Here is a 15,694-nt window from a genome sequence, read left to right on the forward strand (position 1 = left end):
TCCAAAGCCACCCTTCAAAACCCTTCCGGATCATGCAAAGCCAACATCGCAAGCCCCGTTGAAACAAGAGATCTGAGAATCATCTCCCAAGGGATGGATAAAAGCCATGAAGATTCCTCAAAGCTGCTTGGACCTTGTGAAGACCAGATTTCTTGCGTTGCTGGGAATACCCGGTTGAAATATGAATGTGACGTTGACATTGGGTTGCAATGAGGTTGTTCCTAAGCCTCCTTCTGGACAACAGACAAGTCTCGTTGCTTGGATTTTTGGTTTTTCCAAAATGATCCAACAATGTGGATTAGAAGCATCCGATCGTGCCAACGGACAAATGCCAGAGATCTGAATGGTGCATTGGAGTCAAATTAAATGATTTATACTGGGTCAGAACCAATTCTCAGGACCTTCCTCGTTGCAGCAAAGTTGAGAGATTTGAGGAGGTGAACAGGAAATGGGCTTATTATTAAAGTAGCACAATTTGGTGGGTACCTTAATTAGTAGCAGCTTTGCAGGGTTCTAGACCAGGGGTCTCCAACCTTGGCAATTTTAACTGTGGACTTCAACTCCCAGAGTTCCCCAGCCAGCTTTGTCCACAAATCTTAAAGTTGCCAAGGTTGGAGACCCCTGTTCTAAACTGAGGACTTGGTCATCACCTGCTAGCTGATCCAAATTCAGTGCTAGGATCCCTGAGCTCAAAGAAATGAAGGAGACGTCTTATCCAACCTTACTCAGGAGTGGAAAGCCCTGATAGAGGGGTCATCCAGTCTCTATCTCAAAATTTCTGTTAAAAAAACTCATCTTCTCTCTAAATTGGTTCCACCAATGAAGTTTTTTCTTTGGAGATCAGACAGAACCCTTTAACTGTTCCTCGTTGCCCAACTCTTGAGTTGTCCCACTGAATCGTAAGGTTCTGAGAAGCAGCTCTGGATGAACAAATTCAGTTCAATGTCTTTCTTTACTTAAGGCTCCGGAACTGAAGGCAAACATATCGTCAAGCCTGAATTTGATTGGGGTGTGGGACTGTTTGTATCCTTGGGCATTCTGACATGCATTCGTGTCAGAATGCCCAAGAGCCGTGGTGGAACATTGGTTAGAGTGCAGTACCACAAGGCTACTTCTGCTGACTGCCGGCTGCCTGCAATTTGGCAGTTCGAATCTCACCAGGCTCACGGTTGACTCAGCCTTCCATTCTTCCGAGGTGGGTAAAATGAGGAGACCCAGATTGTTGGGGGCAAGAGGCTGACTCTGTAAACTGCTTAGAAAGGGTTGTAAAAGCACTATGAAGCGGTATATAAGTGCTATTGCTATTGCATTCAGCTTGACACAGTTTGGAGCTGAAGGGAGGATGGAGCGTTCAGTCAAAACAGCACTTCTAACTCCTGAGTCAACCACATTCCAATGTCTGGCTGGCTGACCGGAGGAGGAAGAGGAGAGAGGCCGCCGAGCAACCAGCTCCCACCTGGGTTGGACAATGTGACAGTTTGTTTTGGAAACTTGAGAAAACTGGTGGTGAAAAGCCTGGGAACTTAAGTACTGGCTTTTCACCAGTAGCGCCAAGATGATGTATCTAAATGAATTTGTTCTTTGAGGAAAAGCAATGCCTTGGCGTTCGATTTGTGATGGATGCATTACTTGGACACATATTTTTAAAGAAGACAGGTCCTATGGAGATGGGAGCTACAGAAGTTTTAAACTACAACATGGCGACGGTCGCTTTCTTTTCTTATTCCCTATCTGTTGAATTAAAAACCTTCCAAGGAGCAAATGAGAGAAACCCAAAAGCATCACTGCTATTAGCAGTTATAAATCTCTCTTCCAACCTCCTCTTTCTCACTTCTTTAACTAGCTTTGCATCGGAAATAGGAGAAGGTGTTGGCCTACATGTGCAGCTACTTTAATCCCCATGTAATTTTGTTTTCTTCCTTCGCTCTACACACACACACACACACTTTTGGTTGGTGTTTTAGGGTTGTTGTTTGTTTGTGTGTGTGTGTGTGTGGATTTCACCATTAATCCGAATGGGTGAATTATAGAGTCAAAGGCCAGATCAAAAGGGGGCCTTTAACAGGGAGAAATCCACCAGAGATTCCAGCTGCTGAAGAAACAGATGTAAACTAATGGGAAACTATAAAGGGGATATTTCAGGGCACCAAGAGCCCTGAAATGAATCCGTACTTCAGAAGATGCAGAGAATGATTCAAATCTTGCGAATGTTAAATAAATAAAAGCTTTGCTTCATCCAGGTGTCCAGCTTTATAAAGGGAGTACGTGCCCAAAATCTGGAACATGGGGAAATAATATTATTGCATGGGTGAATGTTTATTGCCTACGTTTATTTGCCTTCTAGAGGAAGGACTGCTGTCCACCAAGACAATTTCCTCCCCCCCCCCATATTTCCTAGTTTAGCCGTGCTTCGTAGGTAGGCTCAATCCTGAATTTTCTCTTGTCCTGCTAAGGACAGAAATGTCATTTGCATACGTTGATTAATTCCCAACTGAGAATGTTATTGAGGAATTTTTTTTTTTTTTTTTGCATCCATAAATGAATAACGATGAGCACTGGGTCTCTATTTTCCCACAGTGATGAGGGACATAAAATCAGTGTTTGCCGGAAGAATTTTTGCAGCTGGGAAGGAATTATCCAAAAAGGGACATGCGGTTAAAGCTTTTTTTTTTTTTTTAAATTAATGGTCCATCTACTGCTAAAGATGAAACTTGCATGTTAGGTACAATAGGAGAATTCTATGAAAAATGGCGTCTCTGCCTCATAACTTTTCCACTTCGGTTTTCCCCACATATGTTTGAACTTTATGGCTCAAATCCCAATTCCCATCTTGGCTAGGAAGTTCCCCACATCTGGAGGATATCAGATTTGATTCACTCCTATTTTATAATTCCATGGGCTAAGCATTTCTCAGCCCCGGCAGAACGCTGCTATTTATTTGGGGCAGAGGCTGAGACTCAAACAAAAAAAGGATGGGCAGAGTGGAACATTTAACTCAAAAGAGATTATGTTTTTCAGCCACTGTAGGATTAAAAGGTAAAGATTCCCTTCGCACATATGTGCTAGTCATTCCTGACTCTAGGGGGCGGTGCTCATCTCCGTTTCAAAGCCAAAGAGCCAGCGCTGTCCAAAGACGTCTCTGTGGTCATGTGGCCAGCATGACTCAACGCCAAAGGTGCATGGAACGCTGTTCCCTTCCCACCAAAGGTGGTCCCTATTTCTCTACTTGCATTTTTTACCTGCTTTCGAACTGCTAGGTTGGCAGAAGCTGGGACAAGTCATGGGAGCTCACCCGTTACACGGCACTAGGGATTCGAACTGCTGAACTGCCGACTTTTCGATTGACAAGTTCAGTGTCTTAGCCACTGAGCCACCGCATCACCTGTGGGGTTACTTCTGTTCAAAGAAATTGTCAACCCTGAAGCGAACCTGGCTGAGGCCATCTTTGTGGCATCATGGTTGCCACAAGGCAGAAAAGGGGACAGGGAGGGGGGAAAATAGATAGTTGGGTTTTGCAGTCAAAACATAAAGTTTTTCCTATGGGAACCAAGGTCATTCTAACAGGTGGCTGAGAAGAGGAGGAGTGGAGTAACCAAGCAACTGGCCAGCACCTCTATTGGACAATGTGACCGATGACTTGAGGAAAGAGGGGAACTTTCACTGTTTAATTAGGTGAAAACCATGGAAACTTTCAAAGCCGGTTTTCACCAGTTGTGCCAATATGATGTATCCAATAAATCTGTTCTTTGAGGAATCTACCTGCCTCCAAGTTCTGCTTTCAATGGGTGCGTTACTCAGAACGCTGACATTGAGTTTAAAACTCAAAAGGGGCCCTCATCTCTGCTCTCATTTTTCCTGTCTGGTTTTGATTCTTGTTACTGCAGGAGGAGGAGTGGCAGAACCTGAAGGCAGAGTGAAAAGAGGGATCAGCCTAGAATCCCTACGTAGTCACAAGCGAACAACCTTCCTTGAATTCCGTTGACCCCTCTCTAACTCCTCGCAGAAGCTGAGAAGATTCCCGTTCTCATTTCCTAGCATGAGTTGAGAAGATTCCTGTGCGTGGTCTTTTAGCAATAAAGCAGTTCAATTGGACCTTCGCATATGGAAGGTTGATCTTTTGCGCCCAAAGGTTGGCTATGTACTTGGAACCGAGGACTGAATCATGTACCTCTTTCAAAGTAGTGGCGGAACGTATCTCAGTGGAGAATCCAGAGAGCAGGTGGGACTTACCTGCAGGGTGTCCTGGGATCACAAGGCTGTTGGTGGGCAAGGCTGGAGGCGGGGGCGGCAGCGTGGGAGGGGTGGCGAACATGGCCGGATGATGCTGATGTTGGGACTGCGATCGGAGAGGGAAGTGCGAAGCGGCAAGGTTGGAGATGGAAAGGGGCACCACGGGGCCGGAGGAATGGTGGGGTGGGATCTGTGGGGAGAGAGAAAGGTGCTTGGGGAGGCTAATGCTTGTGGCGCTGCTGGCACTGCTGCTTCTGCTGTGAAGAGAAACAGAAGAGATGGGGTTGGGGAAAGAGAGAGAGAGGAGAACATGATTAGAGATGGACCAGGTAGACTACAAAATAACACCATAATTCTTGAAAGCATCCCAGCTCCCTATCCCCAAGAAAACAATGTTTTTGCAGTGTGTAGACTAGCCTTCTTCTCTTGACTTGAGGTTCTTCAAAATTAGAACTTCTGGACACTGTTGTTCCAGAACTCACAGAGAAATGCTCCTTCTGACAACTGAATTAGGTCCAGCATTAGCTGGATGACCTTAAGTCTCTTCTCTTCTTTGAACCTGCCTTCCAGTTCGATGCATCGGAGATCCATCACCATTCACCAACTTGACGTCCTTCAGGATATTTTATCCTTTGCTCTGGTGAACCATGATGTTCTGAGGTCTCTCCTCAAGAACAGAATGAGAAATATCCTCCACAACCTTTGGTCTTAAGATCACTCATTCTCCTTGGCGGTTGCCTCCTCTACCTTAATCATATCCCCCCATCTAACAGACCCACCAGGAGCTGGGAGAACCTGGTGGTCCTTCAGGTTCTTAATGCTGTCAAAACTCATGTGATTTTCAAGTCCAGTGCATGGAGATGGAGAAGGGTTTGCAAACCAGAGAAAACGTTCACTGAAATGTTCCTGCTCTCACAAACTTTGAAGGATTTGGGATAGGCATCCAGAAAATAATTGAACCACTGGCTGGCGGCCCTGATTAGGGGAGTTAAAAGACATTCCAGCTTAAGAGTTGATGCGGGGAAGGAAATGTTTGAAATCAAATCAAGGCTCAAGGTTGACTCAGCCTTCCATCCTTTCTAAGGTAGGTAAATTGAGGACCCAGTTTGTGGGGGCAATAAGCTGACTTTGTATAAATATACAAAAGGATGAAGGCTATTGCTGAGCACATTGTAAGCCACCCTGAGTCTTCGGAGAAGGGCGGCATATAAATCAAATTAAAAAAAAAAAAATCCTTAAGTCCAGAGGTGGGATTCAGCCGGTTCGGGTTAACCGGTAGTGGCGACTGCGGGAGGCTCCGCTCAACCGCCCGGACGTAATGCACGCACACTCATATTTGTGAACCGGTAGGGAAGGTAAGTGAATCCCACCTCTGCTTAAGTCTATATGTGCCTTTCCCAAGAGACGGCAGACAACCCGGTGAATTTCTTGTAAACTGGTGGATCAACGATAAAGAAATGTATCTGATCCATTCTCGGAGCAAATACAAACACACACACACACACACACACACACACAAGCACGCACAAAGGCTGCAGAGAAGAGAGCCTTCCAATCAACTTTGGCTGTCCCCACCTGATATTATTGATTCCGTTGTGGGCCACTTGGTGATGGACTTGGTAACCGAGAGGAGGGGGGATATGACTCGGCAGTTGTGTCCGAAGCTCGGGCAACAACTGAGGTTGCGACTGCGGCCGAGGCTGAGGTTGCGACTGAGGACGAGGCTGCGGCTGAGGGGTGAGCCTCGGAGGTGCTGGTGCTGGGATCGACGGTTCCTTTTTCAAGAGCGGGCTAGCCCGAGTGCTTGACGTGGGGACAGAAGAGCTGGATGTCACAATCGTCGTGGCAGGTGGCGGGCTGGAGAGGGGTAGAACGAACGGCAGGTCCGTGTTCAGTTCCTGGCTGCGTTCTAGCCCGGATACTTTAGGGAGGTTTCCTGCTTTTGTTTCGGTCTTGTCATTCGAAGTTGGACCTACGACGACAAAAGGGGGTAAGGGGATAAAAGCAAAAATTTACATGCAAGGTTTTTTTTTTCCTCAGCTCAAGGAAGGAAAATTATGGGTGGAGAATCCCGCCCTCCCCGGCTGGGAATGAAATCCTAACCCATATGGAGAACATCCCAGTGGTGAAATTCAGCCGGTTCTATCCGGATTGTGCGATCCGGTAGCGCCGGCTGCGGGAGGCTCCGCCCACCTACCCGGACATCATCATGTCCCGTTTTTGACCCTCTCCACATGCTCAGAAGGATCTGTGCATGCGTGAAGGCGGTGCGCACGAGCATAGCGCACACGCTCAGATTTGTGAACCGGTAGTGAAGGTAAGAGAATTCCACCCCTGGAACATCCCGTTATTCAAACAAGGTTATTCTTCTTTTTGCTGTTGTTGTTGTTCCACTACAACGTCCTTTGCTTTCAACTTAAGATGGACCCCAGCAGTCCTCAATTCCTCAGAGTGTTTCGAAAGCAAAACTAAAACCAGAATGGATGCGGATTGAAGGTTTATTTGAAGGAAGAACCATAAAAAAGAAACCGATCAAGAAAGTTCTCATCATCTTCAAACTAGGAAAGTCCGCTTTCTACAAAATGGCTCACGTCTTCCACAGGTTAGGACAAACAACGCTACCGCCAAAGAAGAGGGGGGGGTGGCAACCTATTTTCCATAGCACCTGAAGGCAGGACAAGAAACAATGGATGGAAACTAATCAAGGAGAGAAGCAACCTAGAACTAAGGAGAAATTTCCTGACAGTGAGAACAATGAATCAGTGGAACAACTTGCCTCCAGAAGTTGTGGGCGCTCCAGCACTGGACCATCACTTGTCTGGAATGGTACAGGATCTCTTGCTTGAGCAGGGGGTTGGACTAGAGCCGTGTCGGCAAACCTATGGCACGCGTGCCAAAGTTGGCACACAGCGCCATATCGGTGGGCACGTGAGCATTGCCCTAGTTCAGCTCCGGCACGTTTCCGGCCTCTGGAGGGGGATGGGGAAGGCTGTTTATGCCCTCCCCAGGCTCCTAGAAAGGCTCTGGAGCCTGGGGAGAGCGAAAAATGGGCCTTCCAGTCCCACTGGAAGTCGGGAAATGGGCCGTTTCCTCCCTCTGGAGTCTGGGAGGGCGAAAAACGGGCCTACCAGGACCACCGTGCCAAAAGTGGGGGAGCGCGGGGGGGTTGCACCCGCATGTGTGGGGCGCATTGAATTATGGGTGTGGGCACACGTGCGTGCGACCCCTCCACGCTCCCCCTCTTTTGGCACAAAAAGGTTTGCCATCACTGGACTAGAGGATCTCCAAGGTCCCTTCAATTCTGCTGTTCTGTTCTAAACCTTCTCCTTCATTGTATGTACAAGAAGCTTAGCACTTTTAGTATTATAGATACAGAGCCATGGTGGTGCAGTGGTTAGAATGCAGCACTGCAGGCTAACTCTGCCCACTGCCAGGAGTTCGATTCTGAGCGGCTCAAGGTTGACTCATCCTTCCAAAGGTCGGTAAAATGGGATCCCAGATTGTTGGGGGCAATAGGCTGACTCTGTAAACCGCTTAGAGAGGGCTGTAAGGCACTGTGAAGCGGTATGTAAGTCTGCTATTGCTATTCCTTCCATCCTTCCCGCCTTCCTTCCATGCCTCCATCCATCCACGGTGCACAGCGGTTAGAATGCAGTATTGCAGACTGATTCTGCCCACTGTCAGCAGTTCGATCCTGACTGGCTCAAGGTTGACTCAGCCTTCCATCCTTCCAAGGTGGGTAAAATGAGGACCCAGATTGGTGAGGGCAATAGGTCTGTAAACTGCTTAGAGGGGACTGTAAGGCACTATGAAGCATATATAAGTCTAAGGGCTATTGCTATTGCTACAGAACAGGGGAAAGCTCTAGAAACCGTGTTTACATTTGGCAAGCCAAGTTCCTTTTTATTTTTATTTTTTTAGAGGGGGTCAATGTGAACCTCTTTGCAAAATAGGTTTGGGGCCAACTTGCTGTTAACTACATAAAGATAAATCACCTAACAGATGGTCTTTTCCCTTTTCCATCACTATAAGCCTGGAATAGCCCCAATGATGACTGGCTCTCTTAAACGTCTTGGAGGCTTTAAAAAAAAAAAAAAATACACGACCAGAGCTTCTGGTTCCACCTTGGCATCTGATGGTCCCAATTTTGCATTCCTGATTTCCAGCCCAGTCCTAAACAAGCTGGCAATTCTACGGGAACCCTGCAAAGGCAGACGGTTCTGTTTATTTTTCCCCCAAGTTCTAGAGTAGTTAATTTCCATCGCAATAATACACTTGAGCTAATTTGCCAAAGACTCAGCAGTCAACTCCAATATTTCAACCTTAATTAAAGCTGGATTCACATCAGCTTCGGCTCTTTCCCTTCACAAGCAGGCTTGACAGTTATCATGAATTGTGTCTTGGCACAGCCTCCGTTAGGGATTAGATAAGGCTCTTTCCTTTTTTTTCCTAACTCAAGCAGACCACTTCGTTCTTCGTTATCTAACCAAACTTCCCAGGAGGTGTTTCAATCAAGAATGACGTTGCCAAGATCGTTCCCCCCTCCCCCCCACTTGCAGGACAGATTTAGAATAGAATAGAGCTGGAAGGGACCTTGGAGGTCTTCTAGTCCAGCACCCTGCTCAAGCAGGAGAACCTATACCCGTGAGGGCGAACCTATGGCATGCGTGCCACAGCTGGCACCCGTAACCATATCAGTGGGCACGCGAGCTCAGCTTCCAGGGGGACTGGAAGTTGTCAAACGGGCCATTTTTGGCCTCTGGAGGGGTGGGGAAGGCTGTTTTTGCCCTCCCCAGATGCCTAGAGAGTTCCTGGAGCCAGGTGAGAAAGAAAAACGGGCCTACTGGGCCATTGTGTGCCAGGAGCGGGGTGAGAATTAGAATTAGCATAGAATTATGGGTATGAGCACGCATGCGCTCGACCCCCCCACCCCCTCTTCCTGGCACGCGATGGCAAAAAGGTTAGCCATCACTGACCTATACCATCTCAGACAAGTGACTGTCCAATCCCTTCTTAAAAGCCTTTAGTGATGGAGCGCCCGCGATTTCTGGAGACAAGCTGGTTAATTGTCCTCACTACTAGGAAGTTTCTCCTTCATTCTTGGTTGCTTCTCACTTTGGTTAGCTTCCAACCATTGCTTCTTGTCCAGCCGTGTTTTGGAGAATCATTTGACCCCCTCCTCCTTCTTTGTGGCAGCCCTTCAAATACTGGAATACTGCTGTCATGTCACCTCTAATTCTCCTTTTCTTTAGACTAGCCGAGGGGTCGGCAACCTTAAACACTCAAAGAGCCACAAAGGTCCTAACCCGGAAACTCCCGTTCAATTCTGGAGTCTCCTCCTAGTGCGGCATCCTTTTTCCTCTGCTGACCGGAAGTCTGGTCCCCCCACCATAGAGTCTCCTCCTAGCATGGTGTCCTTTTTCCTCTGCCAACTGGAAGTCCGGTTCCCCCACCATAGAGTCTCCTCCTAGCGCAGCATCCTTTTTCCTCTACCTGTCCTAACCGAAAGCCCTATCGATTGTGGAGCCGACCAGCAACAGAGAGCCGCAGCAGAGGGAAGAAAGAGCCACATGCGGCTCCAGAGCCACAGGTTGCTGACGCCTGACCTATACCATCTCAAACAAGCGACTGTCCAGTCTCTTCTTAAAAGCCTCCAGTGATGGAGCGCCCACAATTTCTGGAGACAAGCTGATTAATTGCCCTCACTACTAGGAAGTTTCTCCTTAATTCCAGGTTGCTTCTCACTTTGGTTAGTTTCCAACCATTGCTTCTTGTCCTGCCCTCTGGTGCTTTGGAGAATAATTTGACCCCCGTCTTCTTTGTGGCAGCCCTTCAAATACTGGAAGACTGCTATTATGTCACCCCTAATTCTCCTTTTCTTTAGACTAGCCAGACCCAAAACCTGCACCCATTCTTCGTATGTTTTAGTCTCCAGGACTTTGAGCATCTTAGTTGTTCGTCCATGAGATATCCACGAGAGGAACAGAAGTTGCCTTCAGAAGCTGTGGGAGCTTCATCCCTGGAAGCTTTCCAGAAGAGACTGGGCTGCCATCAGTCAGAAATGGTGTAGGGTCTCCTGCTTGGGCGCGGGGTTGGACTAGATGACCTACAAGGTCCCTTCCCACTCTGTTAATCTGTAAAAAACACCGCAATTCTAAAAACTGGAATGCACCATCATGGAACTCCACGTGGGGCTTTCGTGAAATAGAGATGGCGATTTAACAGGGAGAAGGCCTGGAAAATGGGTGTCCCCAGATGGCTGAGGGAAGGACACGGATATCCCACGGTTATGTAAATATTTCCATTTGGAGGGAAACCACGGGTTTCCCCAAGCGGCGTAAAGAAGGTTCTGGCTTCAAAAAAGAAGTGTTTGAAATTCTGGTTTGGGTTTGGAGAGTTTGTTTCTAATCCAAAATCCTGCTTAGGGCAGGGGTCTTCAACCTTGGCAACTTTAAGCCTGGAGGACCTCAACTCCCAGAATTCCCCAGCTAGCAACTTTAAGCCTGGAGGACTTCAACTCCCAGAATTCCCCAGCCAGTAACTTTAAGCCTGGAGGACTTCAACTCCCAGAATTCCCCAGCCAGCAACTTTAAGCCTGGAGGACTTCAACTCCCAGAATTCCCCAGCCAGTAACTTTAAGCCTGGAGGACTTCAACTCCCAGAATTCCCCAGCCAGCAACTTTAAGCCTGGAGGACTTCAACTCCCAGAATTCCCCAGCCAGCAACTTTAAGCCTGGAGGACTTCAACTCCCAGAATTCCCCAGCCAGCAACTTTAAGCCTGGAGGACTTCAACTCCCAGAATTTAATGAAGTCACTGAACTAATTAAGCCAGAATTTGCTTAATTAATTAATTTGCTTCAAAAAAGAAGCGTTTGAAATTCCGGTTTGGGTTTGGAGAGTCTGTTTCTAATCCAAAATCCTGCTTAGGGCAGGGATCTCCAACCTTGGCAACTTTAAGCCTGGAGGACCTCAACTCCCAGAATTCCCCAGCCAGCAACTTTAAGTCTGGAGGACTTCAACTCCCAGAATTCCCCAGCCAGGAACTTTAAGCCTGGAGGACCTCAACTCCCAGAATTCTCCAGCCAGCAACTTTAAGCCTGGAGGACCTCAACTCCCAGAATTCCCCAGCCAGCAACTTTAAGCCTGGAGGACCTCAACTCCCAGAATTTAATGAATTCTCTGAACTAATTAAGCCAGAATTTGCTGGCTGGGGAATTCTGGGAGTTGAGTCTACCAGGCTTAAAGTTGCCAAGGTTGGAGACCCCTGGCTTAGGGAACATTTTGCTGAGTTCCTTTTGCGTTTCTCCCCCCCTCTCCCCATTTTCTCCTTCTAAGGAAGATGTTTCTCCTGGACCCCAGCGTGGATCCCACCTCTAGCCTTTCTCTTCCTTTGTGCCGAGCCGTCCGTCAAGAGCCATCATCCTGCACCGCCTAAAACACTCCCCGAAACAGCTGCCACTGTCAATTATTCTCTCTTGACAGCCTTGCCGAACAGGAAAAGAACTGGAGCGAGCACTTGCCAGTTTTAATAAACTCTGCGGCTAAAATCATTTAACCTGCTAGATTGCAGTAGGTGGGGGCTGTAACAAGCTGCCGAACCTTCGGAAGGGACAGAATAACAGAGTTGGAAGGGACTTTGGAGGTCCTCTAGTCCAGCTCTAGGATGAGGGGTGACAGGATAGCAATGTTCCCATATCTAAGGGGTAGCCATAAAGAAGACAAAAACAAAATGCACAGGTACGGTATAAGTGGTACCTTGCTCAATAGTAGTAACTGGGGGTGGGATCTTGGAGTCCTAGTGGACAACCATTTAGATATGAGCCAGTCGTGTGCAGCAGCTGCCAAAAAGGCCAACACAGTTCTAGGCTGCATCAACAGAGGGATAGAATCAAGATCACGTGACGTGTTAATACCACTTTATAATGCCTTGGTAAGGCCACACTTGGAATCCTGCATCCAGTTTTGGTTGCCATGATGTAAAAAAGATGTGGAGACTCTAAAAAGGGTGCAGAGAAGAGCAACAAAGATGATTAGGGGGCTGGAGGCTAAAACATAGGAAGAACAGTTGCTGGAACTGGGTATGTCTAGTTTAATGAAAAGAAGGACTAGGGGAAACATGATAGCAGTGTTTCGATATCTCAGAGGCTTCCACAAAGAAGAGGGAGTCAAGCTATTCTCCAAAGCACCTGAAGGCAGGACAAGAAGCAATGGGTGGAAACTCATCAAGGAGAGAAGCAATTTAGAACTAAGGAGAAATTTCCTGACAATGAGAACAATTAACCAGTGGAACGACTTGCCTGCAGAAGTTGTGAATGCTCCAACACTGGAAGTTTTTAAGAAGAGGTTGGATAACCATTCGTCTGAAGTGGTGTAAGGCTTCCTGCCTAAGCAGGGGGTTGGACTAGAAGACCTCCAAGGTCCCTTCCAACTCTTGTTATTCTATTCTAAAATGGGGTCACTCTATTCTCCAAAGCACATGAAGGCAGGATGAGAAGCAAAGGATGGAAACTAATCAAGGCAAGACCATGAATGCAGCCTCTTCTTGGCGACTCATTAAAGCAGCCGCATCTGTCTTCAAGACGGCAGGACTGTAAGCAGAAGCTTCTTCCACCCTGATGCTGGCTCCTCCTTCCCACCTGCTCTGGAGCCCTTCTTTTAAATAAAATCCAGCTCAACGCCCGGTCCGACCTGCACGTTTCACGCTGCCTCGAAAACGGGTTCTTTTTATCCACTTTAGTCCCATCCCAAAGTCAGGCAGCTGCACTGGATTAATGGATTACAGCTCATTTGATGAATTTAATTGATGGCCCTTTTCCAAAGAGTGCCCTCCAAATTTAGGAATAATCTACTCAAAGGAAACTCGATCGCTCTCTAAGCTCCTTAGAGCAATGCCTGAGGTCTGCTCTCCGGAAGGTCTTAGTGGTGTGTTTGAGTTGGACACGTGATGCACGACAAAAGGGCATTTGCACTGGTTAGTCCAGACACTGCGAGCAGCTAATACCAATAGCAATAACGCTTAGACTTCTATACTGCTTCACAGTGCCTTTACAGCCCTCTCTAAGCGGTTTACAAAGTCAGCCTCTGGCCCCCCAACAATCTGGGTCCTCATTTTACCCACCTTGGAAGGATGGAAGGCCGAGGCAACCTTGAGCAGGTCAGGATCGAATGGTTGGCAGTGGGCAGAGTTAGCCTGCCATACTGCACTCTAACCACTGTACACCTTAGAAAGAAGGGAGGGAGGGAGGAAGGAAGGAAGGGCAATAGTACTAGCAATAGCCCTTAGACTTATATACCGCTTCACAGTGCTTTCCAGCCCTCTCTAAGCAGTTTACAGAGTCAGCATCTTGCCCCCAACAATCTGGGTCCTCATTTTACTGACCTTGGAAGAATGGAAGGCTGAGTCAACTTCAAACCGGTCAGGATCGAACTGCTAGTGGTAGGCAGCCTGCAATACTGCAATATAACCACTGCACCACCATGGCCTTTCCTTTCCTTCTTTCCTTTCCTTTCCTTTCCTTTCCTTTCCTTTCCTTTCCTTTCCTTTCCTTTCCTTCCTTTCTTTCTCTCTCTCTCTTTTTCCCTCCCTCCCTCCCTCCCTTCCCACTTAGCAATAGCACTTAAGACTTATATACCGCTTCAAAGTGCTTTGCAGCCCTCTCTAAGGGGTTTACAGAGTCAGCCTATTGCCCCCAACAATCGGGGTTCTTGTTTTACTGATCTCGAAAGGATGGAAGGCTGAGTCAACAGCAACAGTAATAGTGCTTAGACTCATAGACTGCTTCACAGTGCTTTACGGTCCTCTCTAAGCAGTTTACAAAGTCAACGTATGGCCCCCAACAATCTGGGTCCTCATTTTACTTAGTAATACCACACCTAGAGTACTGCATCCAGTTTTGGTCACCACACTATAAAAAAAGATGTGGAGACTCTAGAAAGAGTGCAGAGAAGAGCAACCAAGATGATGAGGGGACTGGAGGCTAAAACTTACGAAGAACAGTTGCAGGAACTGGGCCTGGCTGGTCTAGTGAAGAGAAGGACCAGGGAGACATAGTGGTGTTCCAATATTTGAGGGGCTGCCACAGAGAGGAGGAGAGGGTCAGGCTATTTTTCCAAAGCACCTGAAGGCCAGACAAGGAATAATGGATGGAAACTGAACAAGGAGAGATTCAACCTAGAAATGAGGAGGAACTTTCTGACAGTGAGAACAGTCAATCGATGGAACAGAAGTTGCCTTTGGAAGTTGTGGGAGCTTCATCCCTGGAAGCTTTCAAGAAGAGACTGGACTGCCATCTGTCCGAAATGGTGTAGGGTCTCCTTCTTGGGCAGAGGGTTGGACTAGATGACCTACAAGGTCCCTTCCATGTCTGTTAGTGTGAAAGTGCCTCTGGCAGCATTTATGGACCCCGGGTGGCAAGCTGTGTCTTTCTATAGGCGTTGAAGATGTTCCTGGGGAGGGCCATGCTGCACCGGGGGGGTAGGGGAGGATTATCTGGAAGCATGCAAGGAAAGACCTCACAAGAGATGAACAGAAGCAGGCCTGGACTGAGGACCAAAGGATAGAAAAAGGCAAAAAAATCCCACAAAAACCTGCAGAAAAAAGCGAAGGCAAGTCCACGGCTGGCAAGCACCCAGAGCAGGGCTTAAAATGGGGATTTTTCAACCCTAGGCATCGACGGCAGAAGCGGCTTCGGTAATGAGATTGGAAGTTTCATGGCGGCTTTTTTAATCTTGGCCTCGAACGCGGATCAAAACTCAGCAGGGTTAAATCTCTTCGTTCTGGCTCATAAGCAGAGGCTAACCGGCTTCCCAGGCCCATGACGCAGGAGGCCATTGACTAGAAAAGGAAGACAACGTTTGCGTTTCCTGTTTTTTGTTGTTGTTGTTGTTGTTTTTTAAACAAATAAACCACAACTGCAGGCGAAAAAAGGCGTTTGATTGGCTTGGCTGGGCTGTTTCGGGAGGGGGGGGCGCTCTTCGGGATGGCTCAAATCAACCCCTGGTGTATGGTGTAATCAGGTCAAAGCCTTTTAAAAAGACACAACTCAATTATCTATCAAGCATCGGAGGGTAGGTAGGGGGGTTTAATTAATCAAGGAAGTGCAAACTGCCAACCATCAGCTGCCACATTACAGAAGGGGAGGTGTGTGTGTGTATTGGGGTGGGGTGGGGGGCAAACGCTTCCTTCCCTTGCTGCTTTCTTTCTCTCCCTGTTTGGAAATCCAGCTATCGATTCCCACCTGGCTGTTGAGTTATTAATCGCTCCAATTAAATCCCTGGCACAGCCTTGCATTGGAATTGAAGCCCTCGATGGATCAATAGCCCTAGAAGGCCTCTGAAGCAATTACTGCTCAACCGAACAGAACAGGAAGGGAGGCAGGGAGGGAGGGAGAGGGAGAGAGAGGAAGGAAGGAAGGAAGGAAAGGAGAGACAGAAACAAAGGGAGGGAGGGAGAGAGGAAGAAAG

The 15,694-nt window shown here is 47.7% G+C and overlaps 1 protein-coding gene across 15 annotated transcripts in view; it reads right to left on the minus strand.

The window, feature by feature from the left end:
• FBRSL1 (fibrosin like 1) overlaps window positions 1-15,694 on the minus strand; it is a 604,346-nt gene that overhangs the window by 43,511 nt on the left and 545,141 nt on the right. For 10 of the 15 annotated variants that reach the window (XM_087880273.1, XM_087880270.1, XM_060683825.2 and 7 more), the window contains 2 exons: window positions 5,806-6,202; window positions 4,231-4,487 (listed from right to left, as the gene is read on the minus strand). In XM_087880273.1, coding sequence (XP_087736399.1) covers window positions 4,231-4,487; window positions 5,806-6,202 — 654 coding nt within the window. The remainder of the gene's footprint in view (window positions 1-4,230; window positions 4,488-5,805; window positions 6,203-15,694) is intronic. The other 5 variants (XM_087880274.1, XM_087880269.1, XM_087880272.1 and 2 more) reach the window with 1 other exon arrangement.

The sequence above is a fragment of the Pantherophis guttatus genome, chromosome 17, assembly GCF_059756535.1.
Source record: "Pantherophis guttatus breed Tessera chromosome 17, ASM5975653v1, whole genome shotgun sequence".
Taxonomy (NCBI): domain Eukaryota; kingdom Metazoa; phylum Chordata; class Lepidosauria; order Squamata; family Colubridae; genus Pantherophis; species Pantherophis guttatus.